At 51.0% G+C, this 22,512-nt stretch overlaps 1 protein-coding gene across 2 annotated transcripts in view; it reads left to right on the forward strand.

The window, feature by feature from the left end:
• IGF2R (insulin like growth factor 2 receptor) overlaps positions 1 to 22,512 on the forward strand; it is a 104,285-nt gene that overhangs the window by 65,390 nt on the left and 16,383 nt on the right. For both annotated transcript variants that reach the window (XM_057738060.1, XM_057738061.1), the window contains exons 22-37: positions 380 to 575; positions 3,346 to 3,516; positions 4,146 to 4,289; positions 4,370 to 4,542; positions 5,483 to 5,570; positions 6,055 to 6,270; positions 7,034 to 7,164; positions 7,420 to 7,517; positions 12,705 to 12,841; positions 14,093 to 14,283; positions 15,735 to 15,861; positions 16,919 to 17,038; positions 17,347 to 17,603; positions 17,862 to 18,080; positions 19,504 to 19,653; positions 21,909 to 22,070. In XM_057738060.1, coding sequence (XP_057594043.1) covers positions 380 to 575; positions 3,346 to 3,516; positions 4,146 to 4,289; positions 4,370 to 4,542; positions 5,483 to 5,570; positions 6,055 to 6,270; positions 7,034 to 7,164; positions 7,420 to 7,517; positions 12,705 to 12,841; positions 14,093 to 14,283; positions 15,735 to 15,861; positions 16,919 to 17,038; positions 17,347 to 17,603; positions 17,862 to 18,080; positions 19,504 to 19,653; positions 21,909 to 22,070 — 2,580 coding nt within the window. The remainder of the gene's footprint in view (positions 1 to 379; positions 576 to 3,345; positions 3,517 to 4,145; positions 4,290 to 4,369; positions 4,543 to 5,482; positions 5,571 to 6,054; positions 6,271 to 7,033; positions 7,165 to 7,419; positions 7,518 to 12,704; positions 12,842 to 14,092; positions 14,284 to 15,734; positions 15,862 to 16,918; positions 17,039 to 17,346; positions 17,604 to 17,861; positions 18,081 to 19,503; positions 19,654 to 21,908; positions 22,071 to 22,512) is intronic.

Here is a 22,512-nt window from a genome sequence, read left to right on the forward strand (position 1 = left end):
CATACTGAAGAGCATAGTCTGCTTCGTTATATCAGCTACTGGATTTGGATGGAATCCACCCATGTTCTTTCTGTTACATATGCTGCATCATTATATGCAGTGTGTCTCATGCACGTAGAGATACGGGGCTGTATAAATACAGCCTTAGAGGCCATTAATGGGCATTGCTGTTTGGACTTCAATTTTTGCTTTCTGTACTGGCTTTAGGGTTTAATTGCCCAGACGTAGGAAGTCGGTCATTTGCATGATGTCACAAATTATGCGGTTCTTTGGATAACAAACAAACAACTCTGTTTGGCTGGGAGAGTTTGAGTTGCTCGGGTTATGTTTGCGGTGAGTCACGTAGCCTCGTGTGTGGTTCTCACTGTCTGGCCTGCAGTTGAACGTGTGCGGTGCAGTGCCCATCTGCGGCACCATGGATGGAAAACCCGCTTCTGGCTGTGAGGCAGAAACCCAGACCGAAGAGCTGAAGAATCTGAAGCCGGGAAGGCTGGTGGGCCTGGAGAAGAGCCTCCAGCTGTCCACCGAAGGCTTTATAACTCTGACCTACACGGGGCTTCCTTCCCCCTCCAAAGGTGAGCTCACATCCCTGTGTTTGCAGCTACCCGGTGTCCTGGTGGTTCTGTGACTGCAAACCTTTCTGAGTGTAACGTGATTGCCTGTAGTCTCTGAGTCCTGGCTGCCATCCCACCTCTGGGCCCTGCATGTCCTGCACATGCGTGGCCTCTGGTGTGTTCTCCCAGCCCCCTGAGTGCATCCCGAGGCTGGAGGGGCTCCGGCCACTAGGTTCTGCCGCCCCTGCCCCTAGGCGTCCTCCACCAGCCTCTCCAGTGGCTCCTCCGATAGAATGTGTTCACTCGACCTTTTATCCGGTGTTTCTCAGGTATTAAAGAAGTGATGGATGAAGAAATAACAGACGTTTCTTTGTTTTTTCCTTAATTTCTTTCTTTTCTCCAGTTCCTCTGTTCAGTCTTTATCGTATCTTTAAATACAGTTTTGCCACCTTTAGTGGGTTCACGTTGCTGCTCCTCCCTGCGGCTGTGACTGTAAACTGAAAGTTGCCGTTTTTGGTGTCACAGGTACAAGGCCAGGTCTGAGAGCCCAGGGAGGACAGGGGTGCAGTGACAGCTACCGAGCATGAGTGCTCGCTGCGTGTGCCGTCCTGTGTGGAGGTGCTGTGTGCGCTTAGCGGGTTGCTTCCCCACCAACCCTGTGCATCTCATCGCGCTCACGCCTTCCTGCTTAACCACGTCTTGCTTCACAGGTGACGAAGGCCCTGTGCCCCAGACAGAGCACTCGCTCACTGGTGGGCAGAGCCAGGTCTGGGGGTCAGGGCTTTGATCCGAATCCTGGCTCTGGCGGTGGACACTTTTCTCTTCTGCATTGAGGATCAGAGGCCCACAGAGGTGCAGTCGCACACACGGCCCAGCGCCACACGGCGAGTGAGCAGCAGGGCCGAGGATGGAATCCACCCTGTCTTTGCAGCACCCCGGGGTGGCCTCGGGAGGGGGCTGTCGTGTGATGTGCGGTGCCCATACATAATATGAGGGCCATCCAAGTCGATGTCAGAGGAAGCCAGTGTCCAGAAGGGGCTGGGAGGGCTCTGCGCTCCTGCACCCGCGACAGCCTGTGACCATTAGTGCCTTTTGTGCATCCCGCTCCAGCCGGGGAGAGGACTTTTAGGGCGTCTGGGGAGTGAGTTCAGGATTCCTGTGATGGGGGCATAAGAATTGGGAGTCTTCTTACTTCAAGGAGGAAACATGGGCCTGGGGGCTGCTGTCAGATCCTGGAAGGGTTGTCCTAGAATGGGAATTGCTCTTGTTCCGTATCATTTGTTGGGGAGGATTTGGACCACAGACTGAGATAATTTTAGGTGGTTAGAGGAGCACTTAGTGGAGCCGGGGGAGTGGCGATCCTTTGCTTTACAGAAGGAAAGTTCTTCAACTCTTGGTCAAAATAGTCAGCTGCTCACTCACTTCACTGTCCAAAAAGCAGTGTGCCTCAGTCTTGTTTATACTTCTTTTGCTCTCCAGTTCCAGAGTTCTGTTTAAAAGCGAAACAGATTAGGCACTTATATGTAATTCTTTTTGCCCCAATTTGGAAAATAACCCTGTGTCTCTTGCAGGGTTATCGGTGTGGTCGTGTGGCTGACGTCCGCTGACATTTCTTTTGCTGGGGTTGAATCCAGGCGCCAGCAGCCCCAGGGGCGCAGCACGTGTATAAGCAGCCCATAGAGCCGCTTGGCCCCAGGCTTGCCCCTTCCCCTCTCTTTGCTGTGTTTCCCCCTGTATTAACCGGACACGTCTGGTCCACGGTGGGGGTTAATGTGTTCAGGACTCTAGGGTTCTTCCCTCAGTGCAGCATCCGACCCGCTGCATGGTCCCCTCCCTGCAGGAGCCTCCTCATTGGTCGTCCTGCTTTTGCCTCCTCCCCACCCCGACACCAGTGGTCTGTGTTTAGCTGGGCAGTCAGAGTGATGTTTTAAGTGCTGGGTTATGTCTTTCCCAGCTCAGACCCCCCGCCCAGGGCTCCACATGTGCCCAGAGTAGCAGCCAGCCCTGACCTGTGGTCGCGGGACACCTGCTGCTCCTCTGACAGGGCCCCCCACTGCTGTCCTAGCTGAGTCCCACGGACCTCCTGCTTCTGGACCACAAAGGCCCACTCTCGCCCACCCTCCGCGCCTGAGCCTTCGTCCCTGCTGCTCCCTCTGCCTGCGGCGTTCTCCCCTCAAGGCGGCCAGGCAGTTCATTTCTTCACTTCTTCAGGGGAGCTCAGATGGCATCTTCTCAGTGAGCCCGGCCGCCATGTTCCAAACCACCGTGCCTTGTCCCCACCCCCTTGGGGTTTCTCAGGCCCACCCCTGCTGCGTTTTCCTTCGTTTCCATCTGGCCTGCGTGAGGAAAGTTTACCGTTAGTGTGCTTCCTGTCGGGGCGCTGGACGAGGTGTCAGCTCCCAGGAGGGCGGGGAGCCCTCTGTTCCTTTCACTCGTGTGTGTAGGAAGAACTTAGTAAATACTGTCGCGTAAACCCGAAAAGGGGAGTGACGTTTTTCTAGTGTTTGGATGGATGAGCAGGTGTAGCACTTGCATACTTCCTAGAAGAGAGGAGTGCCGAGACACCAGGTGCGCAGACAGGGTAAACGGCCTTTATGTGGGTCACTGTCGCAGTGCACGTGGCCACTTTGAGTTCAGATCGGGTCCCTGAGATAGACCTGGAGCTTCAATGTGACGGTCTCAGAGGGTGGCCTGGAGGCGCGTCCCCGGGCACGCTCGTCCTGGTGCCACGTGCGTGTGCGGCCGCAGCGTGATCGCGGCGGTTCCCTCAGTCTGCCCTTCTTGTTCCCAGGGAGGGCCGACGCGTTCATCATCCGCTTTGTCTGCAATGATGACGTTTACCCAGGCACCCCCAGATTCTTGCATCAGGACATTGACTCCGGCCTGGGGATCCGGGACACTTTCTTTGAGTTTGAAACCGCTTTGGCCTGTGTACCTTCTCCGGTGGATTGCCAAGTCACAGGTGAGGCCGGGGGACCAGGAATTAAGAGGCCGGTTAGAAGTGTGTGCGCGCACGTCAGGGTATGTGTATGTGTATTTGCCTGCGTGTGTCTCTTTGTGTGTGTGTGTGCATCTGTGTGGTGTGCATGTTTTATTTTACAGGCGGCATGACATTTGTGTTACATATTTTCTTTGACGCCTAGAATTGTAAAGCTTCTCTTGAAGAGAATCTGTATACGTAATTAATGGTGTTGGGCCATAGTTTGGAATCAGAAGCTGGTTAAGAACAGAAAAGAAAACTGGGGGGAACATCAGGTACACTGTCAGAGCTTCTTACTTGAAGGAGAAGAAAAGCATAAGAGGATAAAGCTCTGTCAGATGTACCCCGCCGCCGAGCGGGGGCTCCAGGAACCCTCATTCTGTGTGGTGGCCCCAGCCAGCCCTCCACCCCCGTGGTGCTTTGTCCTGTCGGCGGTTTTGAGGGTCAGGGCAGGTGTATGTCTCTGTGGCAGAAGCCTCTCAGCCTCCTGTGGGTCTCCTCATTTCTCTGTTATGACTCTGAAATTCATGCATCCTTGGTCTTTGGGGTTGAGTGGCCGTGCCCAAAGCTGCCAGGGAGGCAGGGATTTCCAGCGTTTCTGTGTGTTTCAGACCTCGCTGGGAACGAGTACGATCTGAGTGGCCTAAGCAAAGCCAAGAAGCCCTGGACTGCAGTCGACACCTTGTCTGATGGAAAAAGGAGGACCTTCTACTTGAGTGTCTGCAGTCCTCTCCCGTACATTCCTGGCTGCCGTGGTGAGTTCCGAGCACTGGACTCACGTTCGTTCTGCCTTCCCTCCCACCTCCACGTTCAACGGCTCTCCCGGTCCTTCCAGGCAGCGCAGTGGGGTCCTGCCTGGTGTCAGAAGACAACAGCTGGAACCTGGGCGTCGTGCAGGCCAGTCCTCAAGTTGCCAACGGGTCCCTGAGCATCATCTACGTCAATGGTGACAAATGCAGGAACCAGCGTTTCTCCACCAGGATAACACTCGAGTGTGCCCACACGACGGTGCGTGTCCGTCCTGCCTCATCCCCGCACCCCTCCAGTCTCCAAATCTTCTGTCTGAAGAACTTGCCAGAGTTTTCAGGGGTTTTAGGCCATTGATAGGGTTTCACTAGAACATGCTGTTTCCCCCCAGGTCTGATGCGTTTCATAAGTGCCGTGTACTTTTCTCGTGGAGGTTAAAAGTTGGGTATTAATTCTTGCTACCATTTGACTCTTTTTTTTTTTTTTTTTTTGCCTTTTTATTTTTTATTTTTTTATTTTTTTTATTTTTTTGGGGGTACACCAGGTTCAATCATCTGTTTTTATACACATATCCCCATATTCCCTCCCTTCCTTGACTCCCCCCCCTCGAGTCCCCCCCACCCTCCCTGCCCCAGTCCTCTAAGGCATCTTCCATCCTCGAGCTGGACTCCCTTTGTTATACAACAACTTCCCACTGACTGTTTTACAGTTGGTAGTATATATATGTCTGTGCTACTCTCTCGCTTCGTCTCAGTTTCCCCTTCACCCCCCGCCCCCTCCCATACCTCGAGTTCTCCAGTCCATTCTCTGTATCTGCATCCTTATTCTTGTCACTGAGTTCATCAGTACCATTTTTAGATTCCGTATATGTGAGTTAGCATACAATATTTGTCCTTCTCTTTCTGACTTACTTCACTCTGTATGACAGATTGTAGTTCTATCCACCTCATTACATATAGCTCCATCTCATCCCTTTTTATAGCTGAGTAATATTCCATTGTATATATATGCCACATCTTCTGTATCCATTCATTTGTTGATGGGCATTTAGGTTGCTTCCATGTCCTGGCTATTGTAAAGAGTGCTGCAATAAACATGATGGTACAAGTTTCTTTTGGGATTATGGTTTTCTTTGGGTATATGCCCTTGACTCATTTTTTAAATAAATGGGAACGCAGTGAGCTGTTGGTTTCTATTGTAGGGATCCCCGACCTTTGAGCTCCTGAACGACTGTGAGTATGTGTTTGTCTGGAGAACTGTGGAAGCCTGTCCCGTTGTCCGCGTGGAAGGTAAGACCCGGCCCTGCTCACTGATGGTTGTGAATGTTTGAAGTAGGGGGTGTTCTAACAGCATCTCAGATGTGAAACCCTGTGCGTGATCATGAGATGTCTGTTAGTGGACGGATAGCTTCTTATCCTTGAGGGTTTTTTTTTTTTGCACTGCTCACTTTTTTTTTTTTCATTTTTTTTCCGTTGCTCACTTTACCAGCGACATTTTCCTCACCTATGCGAATTGATGGGCTGTTGGCGTTTCACACTTGAGACCATGAACGTGGGGTTTGGTTTTGTTTAAGTGGATCTTCATCCTGTGATCTAAGCTTTTCAGAGAAATGCTTTCCAGGCAGTGTGTCTTATGTATACAGACAGAAGGAGAGAACGTGGAAGTGGTGTTTAATGCCTCTTTTAAGACAGTACTTAGCTGATGAAAAGTTGCAGAAATTTTGCCTGAAGGTGTAAGTTGTGTAATTGCCCTTCCCTTCTCGTGTTCTTGAAGGAGACAACTGTGAGGTGAGAGACCCACGGCATGGCAACGTGTATGACCTAAAGCCTCTCAGCCTAAATGACACCATCGTGAGCGCCGGAGAATACACCTATTACTTCCGGGTCTGTGGAAAGCTGTCCTCAGGTATCTGCCCCACCGGTGACAAGTCCAAGGTCATCTCATCCTGTCAGGCAAAGCATGGACCCCTGGGATTTCAGAAAGTGGCAGGTACCGTGGTTTTTCCTTCTCTTATTTGCAAAAGAATGTAATTTCCATATTTAAGGTGTTATGGTTATATCTTATGATTTAAGATCTAAAGATTATAACTTTCTTGAGTAGGAAGAATGTCTGATATATTCCTGTAAAACAGCGTATTAGTGATGTTTCTGATTTCACTTGATTTTCGTCACCAGGAAATGTACTGACAAGTGTTGTGTTGTTAGAGTTTATTTCATTCTTATCTAGCAATACCAGTTACTGATTCTGAGATCATATTTCTTCTCTTTATCCCAACTTTGGGACCCACTGGACTGTTGATGGGTATTCTGAGGTAGTACTTTCTGGAATTGAGACAAAGGAGACACATTTTGTACAGGGTTGGCTGTGAAACTTACAGGGCAGGCTGTTTTGTCCTCAAGCTGTCTCTTCACTTGCTGGACAAGTGATGAGAAGTTTAAGAATTTTTTAAAAAGAAGTCGAAGTAGCTAACGGGTGAGTAGGTGGGCCTCCCTGAGGGGCTGTGTAGAGGAAGCGACATCCTTGGAGCTCAGCAGTCCGAGGGGTGCCTGCGTGTCATTGATCCCGTTGTTGGTCTGTAAGGTCGCAGCCTTGGGCGAGAGGAGGGCTGGTTTTAGTCTCTGCAGTGTCACGTGAGGGACACAGGGAGCCTGTGGTCTTGTGTGTGTTCAGAGTGTGTGATGCACCGTGTCTGGGTTGATTAGCCTGGGGCTTCCTGAACTGATCCTTGCTGACCTGGCTGCTTCTTGAGCAGGTCTCCTTACCCAGAAGCTGACCTATGAGAACGGGGTGTTGAAGATGAACTACACCGGGGGGGACACCTGCCACAAGGTGTACCAGCGCTCCACAGCCATCTTCTTCTACTGCGACCGCAGCACGCAGGCGGTGAGTGTGCTCGGCGCAGGGGGCGCCGCTGCACCCCCGCTCCACTGTCTGCGTCTTTATAAAGTGAATCTGCTCTTACAGCTCACGAAACCTCCCGGTTGGCTTAGTTTAAGTGCGTTATTTACAAAAACTGTTCACACCTTGATCAGCCTGTGTAGTGTTTAATGAGCAGGTGCATCCCTTCCTATTCGCATCCTTAAAGCACCAGCTGCCTGAGGTTTCCTATTTCACATGCCTGTCTCTCCACTTCCGCAGCCGGTGTTTCTCCAGGAGACTTCCGACTGCTCCTACTTGTTTGAGTGGCGCACTCAGTACGCCTGCCCGCCCTTCGACCTGACCGAGTGCTCGTTCACGTAAGTCGGTGCGGGCGCTGACTCTCTGGGGCAGTCAGGTTTACTTGATAATATTTTGCTTTAATAATTAGTGGCTGGGGGTGGGGGCGTGTGGGGAGAGACGGGATTAGATTGGTCAGGTGATTTCTCTAAGCCTTAGTTCCTGAGTATTAAACTGAGGAGTTGGATTAGGGTGACTACCAAATCCTTCACAACTTTCAGATTCTTTGATTAACGTGTGCTAAGGTACAGGGAAGTTAATGGAGTTGAAACAGGAAACGTTGTATGATTCACGGGTGTGATGGGATTGGAGTGACCAGGGTGTCCCCTGGCCTATGTTCCTGCCCAGGTGCCGCCTGTGCCTGGAGATGCAGCAGTGACACAGGCGAGGAGCGGGTGATGGCAGAGCTGCATGGGTGGGGGAGGTGATGGGGGTGCAGAGAGCACCGGGGGTGACACCCACCCTGCAGGTTCTCAGTGACCATCACTAGTCCTTTTGTTCTGTTACCTGTGGCTCAAGTAAGCTCCTGAAATCGGGTGATTGGCAGCTCCTGAGATAAGGTGGAGGTCTTCGTTGTATGTAAACTTCAGCAGAGTCACCCTCACAACTGTTACAAAATGCATATCTTGGGTCCATCCCTGGAGATTTTGGTTTCACAGGTCTTCACAGTTTTGGATATTTAAGGGACAAGATGACATTTCTGCTCTGTGAGGACCCAGCCTGAAAAGAATCACTGAGTTTACAGCATTCCATTCTGGGGAAAAGTTAGTCGTTTCCCTGTCTTTTTCAAGTCTTTATCCTGTTGTGTTTTCTGCTTTTATTTAATAATAATTTTTGAAGTGTTAGTGATTTATGTTTAGCAACTTTAAACCATAATTTAAATTTTGTAATGCTACCTTTTCCAGTTAATGTTTCAGAAATAGTTTCATGTAGAACACATTTATTTCTCATTTTTAAAGATTGTGAACTCTTCTTCTGAGTAGATATCCCTAATTTACTTATCCATTCTCTTACTGTCAGACTGTCATTGAGACTGTCTTCAGCTTTCTGATATTTGTGTACAAGGAGTGTAATTTTGATACAAAGCTTTCCTCATAAAAATGTTTTTCTGCCAAGTTTTTAAGGTAGAATTAATTGAGTCAAAGAAAAATTCAAGAATCAATTAAAATGAAAGCTTATACATATATATATTGTATGAATTCATGAGTAGAAAAATGTATCAGATGAAGTAAGCTTCCCCCACCTCAGCCTCATGCCACTTTTTACCATGTCGTCTTGTAGTTCTGTATGGAGCCTTCCGTGTCTCTAAATGATCAATATACCCACGCGTGCCAACCTCAGATGGTATCAGTTGACTCTCTTCAAACACCAGAAACATGATTCTGGTCTCCTCTCCCCAGCCCCACTTTCTCGTTAGTTTCATTCGTCCTCTTCTGGCTACCTTTGGACTCTTGGGATATACCCTAAGCTCTGTTTCTTCTTTCATCACTTTTAGGTGTCTCTGTATTGCGCACTGTGTAAGACGAGGGGCTCAGATGCTGCCCCCCTCCGCCACTGCTCCCTGCCCCACCCCCCCCATGGCTGGTGCATTGTCCATGTTTAGAATGTTTATATTCTGTTGAGTAACTCTAATGGTCTTACCAACTTTATTCATAGTGTGGTTCTAAAGAATTAAAAACTAATGAGCAACACGTATAGTATTGTGTCAACATGATTTGCTGCAAAATCACATGGTCTGATTGGATCTGCCGAAAAATGACGTAATCCTGTGTCTCTTAGCTTTCTCTTACGGAAGGAAGACAGGCTTAGTGTTCAGGTCAGAAGATTCCCATTCCTTCTATTTCATATGTCGCTCCAAAAGTCATTCCACGTTTAGTTTGCTTAATATTTGGAACATAGCAACCTTGAGAGCTTTTACATCTTGGCATTTTGTATTATCCTTCCCTTTTACTGTTGACAGAATAATATGCCTTCCCATTGTGTCTCAGACTGTCAGGGTTCTTCACGATGCTGTGTCTGTGGATAATCCCTGTTCTTCTCAGGAAGGTCTCAGTTCAGATTTGGGCTGTGTGTTTTCTGATCTTTGCTCAGAGCTCATTCTGCAGTCCCTCCTGGCTTGGACCCACTGCTTCTTAGATTTGATGTCCTTTATTTTGGCTTCTTTTTTGTGGTGTTAGAGTGCATCCTCCTCTACTTTAGAACCCACGCGTTTTCTAAAAAGGCCAGTATCTTGCTCTCAAATCTGATTGGCTGGGAATAGGATTACAGGTTCAAATTAATTTCCCCTCAGTTTCAAAGGCATTGTCCCATTTTCCTACAAGAGCCATGTATGTTTGATGAAAAAGTTTGTTGCTGATCTTCTGTCTTTGTGTTTTTACTCCATTCTGAAATATTTTCTGAGTTTAAAAAATCAACTGTCCTTTGCAAATTTCTGTTTTAAGTTTCAAATAAGTCCTGATCATCTCTGAGGATACTAATTATAATTTTTTGTTTTCTTTCTTTTTAAAAAAAATCTCATGCATTCCTTGAATTATCATTTTCTTTTAGTGGTTGCCTTAACCATGAATTTTTGATTTAATGGAAAGCTGAAGTTAGTCGGTAGCTCTACCCATCTCTACAACAATAAAATAACGTAGGATGTTTTAGCACCAAACTCCCTCACCCCATCTCCATGGTACTGTGGTCTAGTGTTTTAGTTCTGACTTATTTTCTTATTTCTCAAGTAAGTCATCATTGTGGTTTTAAAGAATACCACAACCAAGTCATTGGTTGCTTGACTATATAAATTTCTTTTTTTGAAAAGGAAAAGAAATGTCTATTTCTATGGCTTACTCCTCCTTTTTGCATTTTACTGCTTCCTTTTGACTTAATTTTCCTTCTTTAAGTACTCTGTTTAGTATAGCACTATGCATAGTGCTGGTTTGCAAATTGTTGGCTTTTGGTCTCTAATGGGGTAAGGAGCTGTGTCACCTTGCACTCCGGGCAACAGAGGAACCAGTGTCCATTATTGGTCTGTCTTCTGGCTCAGGCTTCTTCCACGGTTGCTGCTTGATCCTGGGGTACAGACCACACTGTGAGTGACACTGCTTGGTGGTTCTAACAGTCTGTAGAGTTAAATCTTGATCTTCATTTGGAAAGGCTTGATTTTATTGCCACTAGCTTGGTGCAGAATTCCAGGTGAGTACCCTCTGTGTGTGCAAGCACTTTGGAGGTAGTCTGCCATCTTCCAGTGCTTAGTATTGCTGTTAGAGAATCTGCCCCCGTCAGTCCTATTTTCATTCCTTTGTAGATAACCTACCTTTACTGTGTATTTTGTCTTGTGTTCTGCAGTTTCAGTCTGATTTATTTAGGTATGGCTTTATTTATGTTGCTTGAAAGTTGGTGCTTTCTAAAACTAAAAATGCATGTCTGTTATTCAGTTAAGAATATTTGCAGTGACTGTGTAATTGAAGGTTGCCTCTGATCTATTCTGTCTCTTTTCTCCTGGGACTTGTATTAATCATATCTTAGACTTTCCTATTCTATCCACCATGTCTTTTAAATATCTTTTTTGTGTTACTATACTGTATTCTGTTTCCTTAGACCTATTTCCAATTTAGTGATTCTCTCATCAGCTGATTTAATTTGCTGTTTTGACTGTTGCCTTTTTAATTTTCTTGACTGTATTTTTCATGCTAGGAGTTCTGTTTGGTACTGTAATTCATCATTTCTTCGCTCCATTCTACCCCCCTTCTTTTATTATAATTTCGATCTCTTCTTTTAGGTCTTTAACCATTTATAATAAGTCTTTTATCAGATGGTGTCCATTATATGAAGTTCTTGAGGACCTGCTTCTGCAAGTACCTGTGTCTCCCACAGATGCAGGTATTAATGCCAACTCCATCCTTTTACTCTCATCCCATTTATGATCCATCAACTTTCAAAATACCTGGAGTTCTCTCTTCTGGAAGCAGCGCCCCACCATGGTTCAGGCTGTCTCATCGTGTCCCTGCATCACTGCAGTGGCTCCTCAGTGTCCCCTGGCCCACATTGAACTCATCCCGCACAGTGATGAGAGTGGTCGTGTGAGATTGTAAGTCAGCCCAGGCCGCTCTTGCCGAGACCCCTCAGTGCGGTGCAGCCCGTTTCATTTGGCGCTACAAGCTCCTTCCTGCAGGCTGGGACGCCCCACGTGATGCTGCCCTCAGCCCCCACTCTGTCACCCCTCACGTCTGCTCTGCTGCCGTGTGCAGGGCTCCTTGCTTTCCTGTAAACACGCCGGGCCCTCTGTGCCTCAGGCCCTTTGCTCCTGCTGTTCCCTCTGCCCGAGCGGCGCTTTACTGGGTCCCCGCGTGGCTGGCTCTTCCACGTCTTTCCAAGTTCATTCAGTGGTGGCCTCCCCAGCGAGACCTTCTCTGATCACTGTCTAAAATCTCACCTCTTTCCCCTCCCAAACTTTATACCTGCTTCTCTGCCTCTTTTTCCCTCTTTGCTCTATTTGCCATCTGAAATACTGTACATTAAAACGATGACCTTGTGACTTCTGCAAATTTTATGAAGTGGGCGATTTTTATCTCTTGCCTTCCACACAATACCCCCACTCGGCATGCAGTTTTTGAATGAGTGGGTGATTCTCGGTCTCCTCTGATGTGCTGAGGTTACCGCCTGGTGAAGCGGCATCTGTGGTTGTCCTCTGTCTCCACCTGGACCTGGCGCCCAGCGGGTGGAGTGTTTGTCTTTCTCACCATTAAGTGTGCACCTGGCGTAGGGCTGGCTCTCAGCGCTGTCCCTACTTGGGGTTTGTGCAGTAAGTAAACGTTGACCTGAGCAGAACAACAGCGGCTCGTTTTATTTCAGTGACCGTTGGTGGCCTCTGGCTTGGACAGCAGGTGGCCTTCCTGGGCTGCCCTGGGGACTCCGTGTCTTGGCTGTCTGTGTACCCTTGTCTGATCAGTGGCCTGAGCAGGGCAGGCACTTACTGTTTGCTCTTTTTGGTTAATACGTAATTGTGTTGAACTAAAGCTTGACATTTGTGGAACTCAAGCTGTGTTGTTGCTGATTCTCCCTGGAGCTGGGAGAGTCCAGTGTCAAGTTCTGTCCTTGGTAGGGTCTGATTCCCAGGGTGTCAGGAGTAGACTCTGCCTGAATACGGAGCATTTCCAGACAGAGCGCTCAAGACTCCATTAGAATCCAGCTGAAACTCACCATGGCACTTCTCTTCCCTTCAGAGATGGGGCTGGGAACACCTTTGACCTCTCGTCCCTGTCGAGGTACAGTGACAACTGGGAAGCCGTCACGAGGACGGGAGCCACTGAGCACTACCTCATCAATGTGTGCAAGTCCCTGGCTCCACAGGCTGGCGCGGGTGAGCGAGGTCTCTGGGGGGCTTGTGGCTTGTAGTGAATGTATGGGGGAAGAGGAGGTAAGAACGGATTCTTGAAGGCACATTGCTCTCTGACACGTGAGTGGTTCGGCCAAGAAGCAGCAGGAGGAATTATTTGAGGGTCTTGATGACCCATCCCTGGCGTGGTCCAGGATAAATGAGTGCTGAAGGCTCTGCTGGGAGCAGTATAACCCTTTTTGAACATGAGGAGATGGAAGTAGGTAGAAATAATCACGGTGGCAGGTAATTCTTAGCAGGGCAGGAGATAGGAGGGTGGGAAATGGAGCTCTGGGTGCGTGCCCCCTGTATTTACTGACAGTCAGGTGGGTGGGGGTCCTGGTACGGTGCCCCCAGACCCTTGGTGCCAGTGGTGAGGCTAGAACTGGTTGTACCTGTGGGACCAAGGGCAGCGATCCACAGAGATCTTGGTGCCACCACGGGCCTCCTGGGACCCTAAAGACCAGGCTTGTCCTGTCTCCTTGGCGATTTATGCAGCCTCACTCACGTCTTGTCCGGCTCAACTCAAAGAGGGCACTTTTCCTTTTTTTTTAATAAAAGAAACAAACACCAGAAAGTGGTTTTCCTTGTCTGTATGGTTTGAGGCCATGGCCCACTTCCCCATGCTTTGTGTGCTGACCAGATTGGTGACACCGAGGCTCTTATTTATGCACAAAGTGGGACTTGTTCTGTCCCAGGGCAGGTGGCTCAGACACTTTGGAGACTGGGAAATTGGCACAGTTCTTGGGACTTCTTTTTTTTTTTTTTTTTTGCACACGGGCTTAGTTGCTCCGCAGCATGTGGGGCCTTCCTGGAGCTGGGATTGAACCCGTGATCTCTGCATTGGCAGGCGGATTCTTAACCACTGCGCCACCTAGGAAGCCCGGGACTTCTTAAATAAAGATAGCACGTGAATGTAGGCCATCTGACATGTTGCATGGGCTTAATCTCGGTGTTTAGCTTCCTTTTGTTTGGGGATCAGAAATAAATGAGGCTGTTCTGCCTTGGATCCTCCCAACACCCCCTGCTAACCCCTGACCCTCCGTGGTAGAACAGTGTTTTATGGAGTGAGAACTCGTGGTGTCATTGGCATCTCACTTAAATGAAAGAAATCACTGATATTTTGCAGTGATTGTTAGAATCAGCCGTGTCGCGTGCTGGACATTATGTGCCTTGTAAGTTCTAGACTGGACAGTGGCTGATGGTCACTCCTGATTGTCCCTGCTTGTGTTGCAGAGCCGTGCCCTCCGGAGGCGGCTGTGTGCCTGCTGGGCGGCTCCAAGCCCGTGAACTTGGGCAGGGTGAGGGACGGCCCTCAGTGGAGCGAGGGCCTGACCCTCCTAAAGTACGTCGACGGCGACCTGTGTCCAGACCAGATCCGGAAGAAGTCAACCACCATCCGCTTCTCATGCAGCGAGAGCCAAGTCGTAAGTCACACAGCTGTCCCGGCCCCAGTGCGAGTCCGGGGTCAGCGAGACTGATGTCTCACTTGCTGGGGATGTGAAGCGAAGAGCTCGGGGTGACCCAGCCTAACAAGGGCGTGGGCAGCGTGGTCCCGGGGTGTCCGCCCTGGCAGTTCTCGTCCCCGAATTAGGTGGTTCTCTTTAAAGTCTGACTCAGATCCCTGAAGGCGGGAGAGAGAACTGACACTTATTTGATAACCCTGCGCTTCTCTTCATGGAGGCACTTGGGTAAAGCAGAAGGTTAGACAGACCTTGTTCCAAGGTAGCTCCTCTGCTTCCTGGCTGTGTACCTCGGTCCCTTTTAACCTCCTTAAACGGGGCACCTGTTACCAACACCGGCTCGGCCTGTCCTGCCAAACTGCCGTGAGGTTAGAGAGAGGAGGCGTGAAGCACCTGGCACTGTTTCTGGTGCGCGGTCCGCACGCGGTACCGGGGTTCGCATCTCATCTCTGTGATGATTCCTTCCGCAGCGGGTTGATACATGCCGTTCGGCAGGTGGGGACTGAACTCACGGTTTCTCTGGACTGTTTGTCACCATGGGAACATCTCTGTCTGGGAGGTTAAGGTGCAGTCCACATGCTGTCGTGTGAGGTTCGAGAGTGGGGTCAGGCTGGCCCGGTCCACTCAGTGTCAGCACGGAGTCCACCTGTGTGCGGCCAGCAGCGGCGGGAGGAGCCCGAAGCCTGCCCTCTTGATGGGGTGGCAGCTGAGGTTTCCTCTTGGGAGGCTATGCAGAGGCTGAGCCAGGACTCCTGAGCCGCTGGGGTCCAGACGTCTGGGCCCCTATAGACTTGCTTAGCTCTGTAACTCAGTGGAGAGGCTCACGGCTGAGCATGACAAGCTGACTGGTCTGTGGAGGACTCTGCACATGGGTTCCCGGGGTTGGTTTATCTGGGAAGGACGGTCCTGCTGCCCAAATCTTACCCTCGCCGTGTGGATAAGACACATCTGAGAGGTAGAGAGCGTTAGCCCGAGCGGTGGACAGGTGAGTTAGTTCATGACTAGTTCTCCTGGCAGGTCTTCCTGTTTTGTCCGTCATAAGAGATTCCAGTTGTTTTTCAGGCCATGATCACCGATTTCCTCCTTTGTGACTCCCAGTAGGCCTTTGCACATCCTTTGCCCACCCTGTCCCCGACCTGTCTTACGCCTCAGCTGTAGGAAAGCATCCCTGCCCCCGAGGGGGTTTCCGGCTGTGTCTCACCCTGTGTGTGTCAAGCCCCAGGGGGTATCTCAGGAGCACACCCCAACCCTTTGCTTCTCTTGAATCTGTCCTGGTCCCCTAAAGACACTGAGATGGACGCGTCACGGGCTTGTGGTGGGTCACAGGGCAGCTCCTGCGGGACGCCAGTGGGCGCTGCTAACCTGCATCAGACGTGCACCCCGTCCGCAGCTGTCTGTCCTTGTCTCATCTCTAGAACTCCAGGCCCATGTTCATCAGTGCCGTGGAGGACTGCGAGTACACCTTCTCCTGGCCCACGGCCGCTGCCTGCCCTGTGAAGAGCAACGAGCATGACGACTGCCAGGTCACCAACCCCGCCACGGGTGAGGGACGCCGCCGGACGCCACCGGTCCACCCCCCTCCCCCAACACACACACACACACACACACACACACACACCCGAGGGACCCAGTGTGACACACACACACACACACCCCCGAGGGACCCAGCGTGACACACACACACACACACACACACACACACACACACCCACCCCCGAGGGACCCAGCGTGAGACACACACACACACACACACACACACACACACACACACCCACACACCCACACCCACACCCACCCCTGAGGGACCCAGCGTGACACACACACACACACACACACACACACACACACACACACACACCCACACCCACCCACCCCCGAGGGACCCAGCGTGACACACACACACACACACCCCCGAGGGACCCAGCGTGACACACACACACACACACCCCCCCGAGGGACCCAGCGTGACACACACACACACACACACACACACACACACACACACACACACACACACCCCCGAGGGACCCAGCGTGAGGCTGGGGAGCAGACAGGCAGCCTGGGTAGCAGCGTCCTGTCCTTGGGTGCACGTTTGGCCTTTTCTGCTGGATCTGCCCAGTCCTGTTGACTTGTGGGTCTCCTTCACTGGAGAAGAGACTGACCACCTTCCTGAAAGCCGTGCTCCCCATAACTCCTCTTTCTCAGGGTGCCGGTCCCTAGCTCTAGGCTAGCAGCGCTGAAGTCAATCTCCTGTTCCTTTCAGAGTTAATGTGGGGCATCTGGGAGACACCCCCCCCCCCCCCACTAATCTCAGCCCTGGGGCCCGGAAAGGTGTGAAGGTGGGTCCCTGGCAGCAGGAGGGTTGCCGTCGGGCCCTCCTGACCCCACTGGAATCACCGTGGCTGCTGTGGCCTCGGCCCAAGAGGACGCCCTGAGCTGTTGTCTTCTGGGTGCTTTCTAGCTGGTCAGGAAGGTTTTGGGGGCCGCATCAGTGAAGAAGGCAGTGACGTGACGAGGAGTCAGGAGGCCTGATGGCCAGCGGATCCGTGTGTGAGCACGGGTGATGAGTCACCATGCCCCTGTCCCTTCCCCCGTGCAGGACACCTGTTTGACCTGAGCCCTCTAAGCGGCAGGGCCGGCTACACTGCTGCCTACAGCGAGAAGGGGCTGGTGTACCTCAGTGTATGCGGGGACAATGAGAACTGCGCCCCTGGCGTGGGTGAGTGCACCACCCCCAGCCCTGGCCCTAGGGCAGCCTTGCCTCTGCATGCCTCCCTGCATCCCTCCCCTGAAGAGATCAGACGCCTTCGTTGGCAGCAGTTGGCTAGTTGTGCGTGTGCGTGGCGGGGGAATACGTAGCCACGTGATGAGATACTAGATGTATAACATTTGCTAAAACCACGTGGGACCCTTAAGGGTGTTAGCTGTGAATTTCAAAAGTCTGCTTGTGCAGAAAGTTCTTGTCAGACCGCAGGTGGTTTGCATCTGTAATGGTGTGTTTTCCTCCCTCTTCTGCGTTTGGGACAGGGGCCTGCTTCGGGCAGACCAGAATCAGCGTGGGCAGGGCTAACAAGAGGCTGACCTACGTGGACCAGGTCTTACAGCTGGTTTACAAAGACGGCTCCCCTTGTCCTTCCAAGACCGGCCTGAGCTACAAGAGTGTGATCAGCTTCGTGTGCAGGCACGAGGCCGGGCCCACCAACAGGCCCATGCTCATCTCCCTGGACAAGCAGACGTGCACGCTCTTCTTCTACTGGCACACGCCCTTGGCCTGCGAGCAGATGGTGAGTCCGGGCTGGCCACGTTGGCCGACCCAGGGGCCCCGCTCCACGTCTCCTGCGATCCCCTCAGGCCCCAGCCTGTCTCATCCACTCCTGGGGCCCCAGTAATACTTGGTCCAAAGTGCCCGATGTTAGGTAACCACGCGTCGGGGGACATTGGTCCACCCTGCGTGCTCTCAGCTTAAATTCTCGTGGGTGACTTGGTGGTGGTGGGGAACACGTGGTTCCAGACGCCAAGGAGGCGTGTTTCCTGCTCGACAGGTGGAATGTACTGTGAGGAACGGCAGCTCTGTCATTGACCTGTCCCCCCTCATCCACCGCACCGGGGGGTACGAGGCGTACGACGAGAGCGAGGACGACACCTCCGACACCAACCCTGACTTCTACATCAACATCTGCCAGCCGCTGAACCCCATGCACGGGGTGCCCTGTCCCGCCGGCGCTGCCGTGTGCAAAGTGCCCGTCAGCGGCCCCCCCATAGTGAGTAGGGAACCTGGGGCGGAGAGCATCCCGTGAGATTTCTGACAGTCCCCTTCGTGCCGTGTTTCTTGCTTTCGGGGGAGAGTTTTCAGGCAGACCGAGTGGGGAGATGAGCTGGGACTGTGTGAGTCTGGGTCCACTAGGGGAGAAGGAGTGTAGGGCTTCGTGCATTGAGCTGTGGGCGGATGATGGTAGTTAGAAGTTACAGAAAAGATGTGAACACGTGTAGACACTTTTTTGTATCAGGTCAGAAGACTCAAGGACGTTGATGGAACTTTGTTTCTTTGCTTAAATGCAGGTCTTGTGTCATTGAAACACCTGTGAAATGAAAGCAGGTTCTTTGGTAAATGAGTTATATTTAGGGGTATAAGCTGGTTTGCTAGTGGCTAAGTATTCTGCCTTCCAGTATAGATTTGGGTCTCTAAACGTTGTCTTCATGAGTTATATGCACGATTTGTTAAATTCTTGGTATGTTTTATTTGAAGTGCGTCTCAAAAGTGGTGTGTTTCTGTCTGTATTCTTTAAGCAGTGAGTCCTGTCATAAGGTATTCTAGAGGTCCTTTTGAAAGATGGACGTTATCTGTGGTGTTGGTGGGGAGAGACGTTGGGAGGGGCGGGGAAGTTGGCAGTGATGTGATTGTGACCGAAGTGTGGCCACGTGGCGAGTGCAGGGCCTGGAGCAACCAGGTGTTAGCAGGAAGCCCTGCGGTGTCAGCCGTTCTCACAGTGCAGATGGGAGTCTAAATGTAGGGAGTCCTCTAATCGGAGAGGACCTTGTGTCATTGTGGCCCCACAGCGGTGAACAGAGCACGCTGTGGCTTCACCCACACACTCTCATCACACGCACACGTGTGCACGCCCTTCCTGGCCAATCGCGTCTTTTCATCTGCGTGTTTAGTTGCTCAGAAACACTCGCCGAGCAGCCAGTGTGTGCTGGGGCCGTGCGAAGCTGCAGAAGGTGGCGGGGAGTGTGTAAGCGTGTGCTCTCGGCTCCCCTGAGGACACGCCGTGGGCACTGCCAGGAAACAAGCAGCCCTGGAGCAGTCTGGGCAGGAGGAGATGGAGCAGCCACGTGGCTTCCTGCCTCCCCTCGGCAGGTGGCGGAGATCGTGCAGTGTTCCTGATGTGTCCGGAGAGAGAGGTTCCTGTTGCCTAGAATCTTCAAAGATTGACCCTGAGTAGAAATAGAGCCGTGGTTACTAATGTGGGGTGGAGACTGATCGCATGCCGGCGAACTCGGGTTCCTCTGTGGCGCCTCATCGTTAGGATTTTTCAAGTGAGCGGCTGTTAATGCAGCTGCTTTACGTGCGGCTCAGATTCTTCAGAACTGATGATGTATAACTTCTGCAGTTGTCTGTTAGCCCTTATTCCATCAACTTGGGGAAGAATTACTTTCCTGAAACATTCCTTTTTTCTTGTTTAGGATATTGGCCGAGTCGCAGGACCTCCGATACTCAATCCCATTGCTAAGGAAGTGTATTTGAACTTTGAAAGCACTACTCCTTGCCTGGAGGACAAGCATTTCAACTATACCTCGCTGATCGCGTTTCACTGTAAGAGGGGTGTGAGCATGGTGAGTGCACCCATTTACAAGGTAGGAGCTGACGTGGAGGTCGCTGACCAGAGTCAGAAATTCATAAAGCCTGTTTCAGGCAAAGGAAGCCCATGTTCACGGCGCTTGCCTTGCTTCATGTGGTATGCCAGTGGTGCATGGAATCGCTTAAAGCCCTTAATTTAACAATGAGTAAGCCCACCCTGAGTTAGCAGAACAGGTTTCATACACAGAGCCTTGCTGTAATTTAAAAACATGAAACTCTTGAGCATAGAAATGGCCTTCACATCTGCCTATCAATATATAAAAGTTTTCTTTTTTTAAATTATAACATTACTGATCTTATTTTTATTGGGAAGTCAGACATTTTTGGCAGCTGTAATCACTCAGGACATAATCCAAGTTTTCTAAGTTACCAAATGAAAGAAGACCTCTAGCATCAAAATAGCTGGGATACAGATTTGTGCAGTGTACTTTTAAGAAGGCTGTTGACTTTTCTTTTACGTGCATTTAAAAAACAGTACTGGCTTCCATTAAAAAGAGCGCTGTTTTGTTATAAAGAGTTTTGTGTAAGTTTTCTCTTGACCTCCCTCTGAGAACAGGAGATAAAATTGGTAGATTGTGTCCCCTGTTTTGTGTTGACTCAGAAGGGCCGCCTGACGTCACACGGCTCTGCTGGGGCAGCTGGGCCCCCACCCGTTGCTCCAGTGGAGAGCTCTGTGCTCCAGGCAGCCCGGCTCTCAGCCCCTTACCTGTGCTTCTGGAATTTTTAAAGCTCCGAAAACTCACAGTCCTTTGATGTGAGTGGACTGAGGCTACTTATGGTCTGTATTTGTCTCATCTTACATGAATATTCATACATTTTGTTGTAGAGATGTTGCTGTACTTGATTGCAGGACTGTGTGTGTGTGTGTGTAAGAGAAATGTGTATCCTGAATTGCCTCTTAAAATCCTGAGGGTGGTGAATTCTAAGACTCGTGTGGCTGTAGCAGTGCAGGTAAAGGTCATGGTTCTGTAACGTTGAATCTCAGTAAGATGACGTTCTGACTTCCTGGCCTGGGGCAGGTTTGTGAGGGACAGGGGCTGTGGCTGCCGGAGATGGGTGAGTGGACAGTGGCAGGAAGTGGCCTGGCAGCAGCCTGCCAAGGAGGGACAGGACTATTGTGGAGAGGAGGGGGAGAAATGAACCGCTGCTGTCAGGGCCCCTGCACACAGAGCCCAAAGCTCCTGGACAGACGTGTCTGTGTTCACACATGTCGGGTGTAGGGGTGATCCTGAGTGAAGGAGGCGAGGGGAGCCGTGGCTTGTGGGCTCCCTTGTCTCTGCAGGTGCCTGTGCTTGTTTACAAGGGGGTTCTGGACACGTCCGCGGGTAGCCCTGGACTTACGCTGCTCTCAGAGCAGTGGTGGGCTGAGAGGGATTGGTGCTTACGGGGTTTTGGAAGCAAGGCATCTCATGCTGCATGTGCAGTCAAGTTTGGAAAGATTTTAAGGAGGTTTCCTTTGCCTGTGTTTTTACGCGAGTGAGTCAAAAATTATCCGCACATTGGGTGTAGAATTTATAGAGGTTTTTAACATAACTGGAGTGCAGATAATTTTTGACTCACCCTCGTACCCTTAGTGAAAATACTTTCTCCATGTACATTTATAGAAAAACAGATTCTCAGCAACAACTAAAAATGAAATTCCTCATCAAAATGTTTTTGTAGCTGTCATTGAATGAGGGAGGGAATAAACGCATCAATTTATACTTCTTTATGATACTTGGCCTGTGAAATGTCTGGCCGGGTCAAGTCTCTACCGTATTGTAAACATCCTCAGTTTCCAGAGATGGAGAAACAGAGATGCCCCCAGTAAGCATGTGGAAGCACTTGCCTCCCTCCTTTGCAGCAGGAGGGTCTCAGTTTCACACACTTCTCTGTCACGACATTTGAAGACCCCTCCCTTCCTGCCTCTGAGCTGGCAGTGTGGAGCGTTGAGACGCTGTCCCTCGCTAGGTGTGGGCCATGGCCTGGGGGCAGTGAGGAGCTGGGGCACAGGCAGGCCTCCCAGCAGTGCTGGGGAGCCGTGCTGCTTCCTTGCCACTGGTGAGGACGATGGCTCCCTTGTTTTGGAGAGAGGCTACCGTGGGTCACCCGGAGCCCCTGATGGTCTGGGAGCAGCACCAGAGCCCGAGTCCCCAGGCTGGGGTCTCTGACACTTAAGGAGGCAAGAGAAGGGAGGATGCTGTGCTTATGAACCCACGTGGGTTCAAGCTTGGGCCCTTCCTGAAAACAGGGGACTCCGAAGCTGCTGAGGACCAGCGAATGTGACTTTGTGTTCGAGTGGGAAACCCCGCTGGTGTGTCCTGACGAGGTGAAGGCGGAGGGCTGCTCCCTGACGGACGAGCAGCTGTACTACAGCTTTAACCTGTCCAGCCTCTCCAAGAGCACCTTCAAGGTAGCCCTCTCCCCCGCTGCTGCCTGCGTTCTTCCTGGTGCTCACTTGTGTTGTATCACGTGGCACCTGTGACCGCTGGAGGACGCGTGGCCCCTGGGGCTGTGTATGGGGGTGGTGGTCTAACTCTGTCTCGGGCACAGGCTCAGCCTGTCGGGGGCTTGGACGGTGTGGAAACCCGTCACAGCTCACACCTGAGCTGTGCCTCACAGTCAGAGTGATTTTGGGCTTTGTGAGGATTCAGTGACCTAGTGCAGGGGGTAGGGAGGCCCTTCATGTAACAGATGGAGAGCAGAAGGCTGCTTGGGGATGTGTGTGTGACCACGTGCCCGTAAGGAGCAGCGTCGGCAGAGCCCACGAGGATCCCCCTCTGTCTCTGCCCTGACGGCAGAGGCGCTGGGTGGAGGGAGCTGTGAGGTCCCCCGACTTGAACACATTTGAGTGT

The sequence above is a fragment of the Hippopotamus amphibius genome, chromosome 6 (assembly GCF_030028045.1).
Source record: "Hippopotamus amphibius kiboko isolate mHipAmp2 chromosome 6, mHipAmp2.hap2, whole genome shotgun sequence".
NCBI lineage: Eukaryota > Metazoa > Chordata > Mammalia > Artiodactyla > Hippopotamidae > Hippopotamus > Hippopotamus amphibius.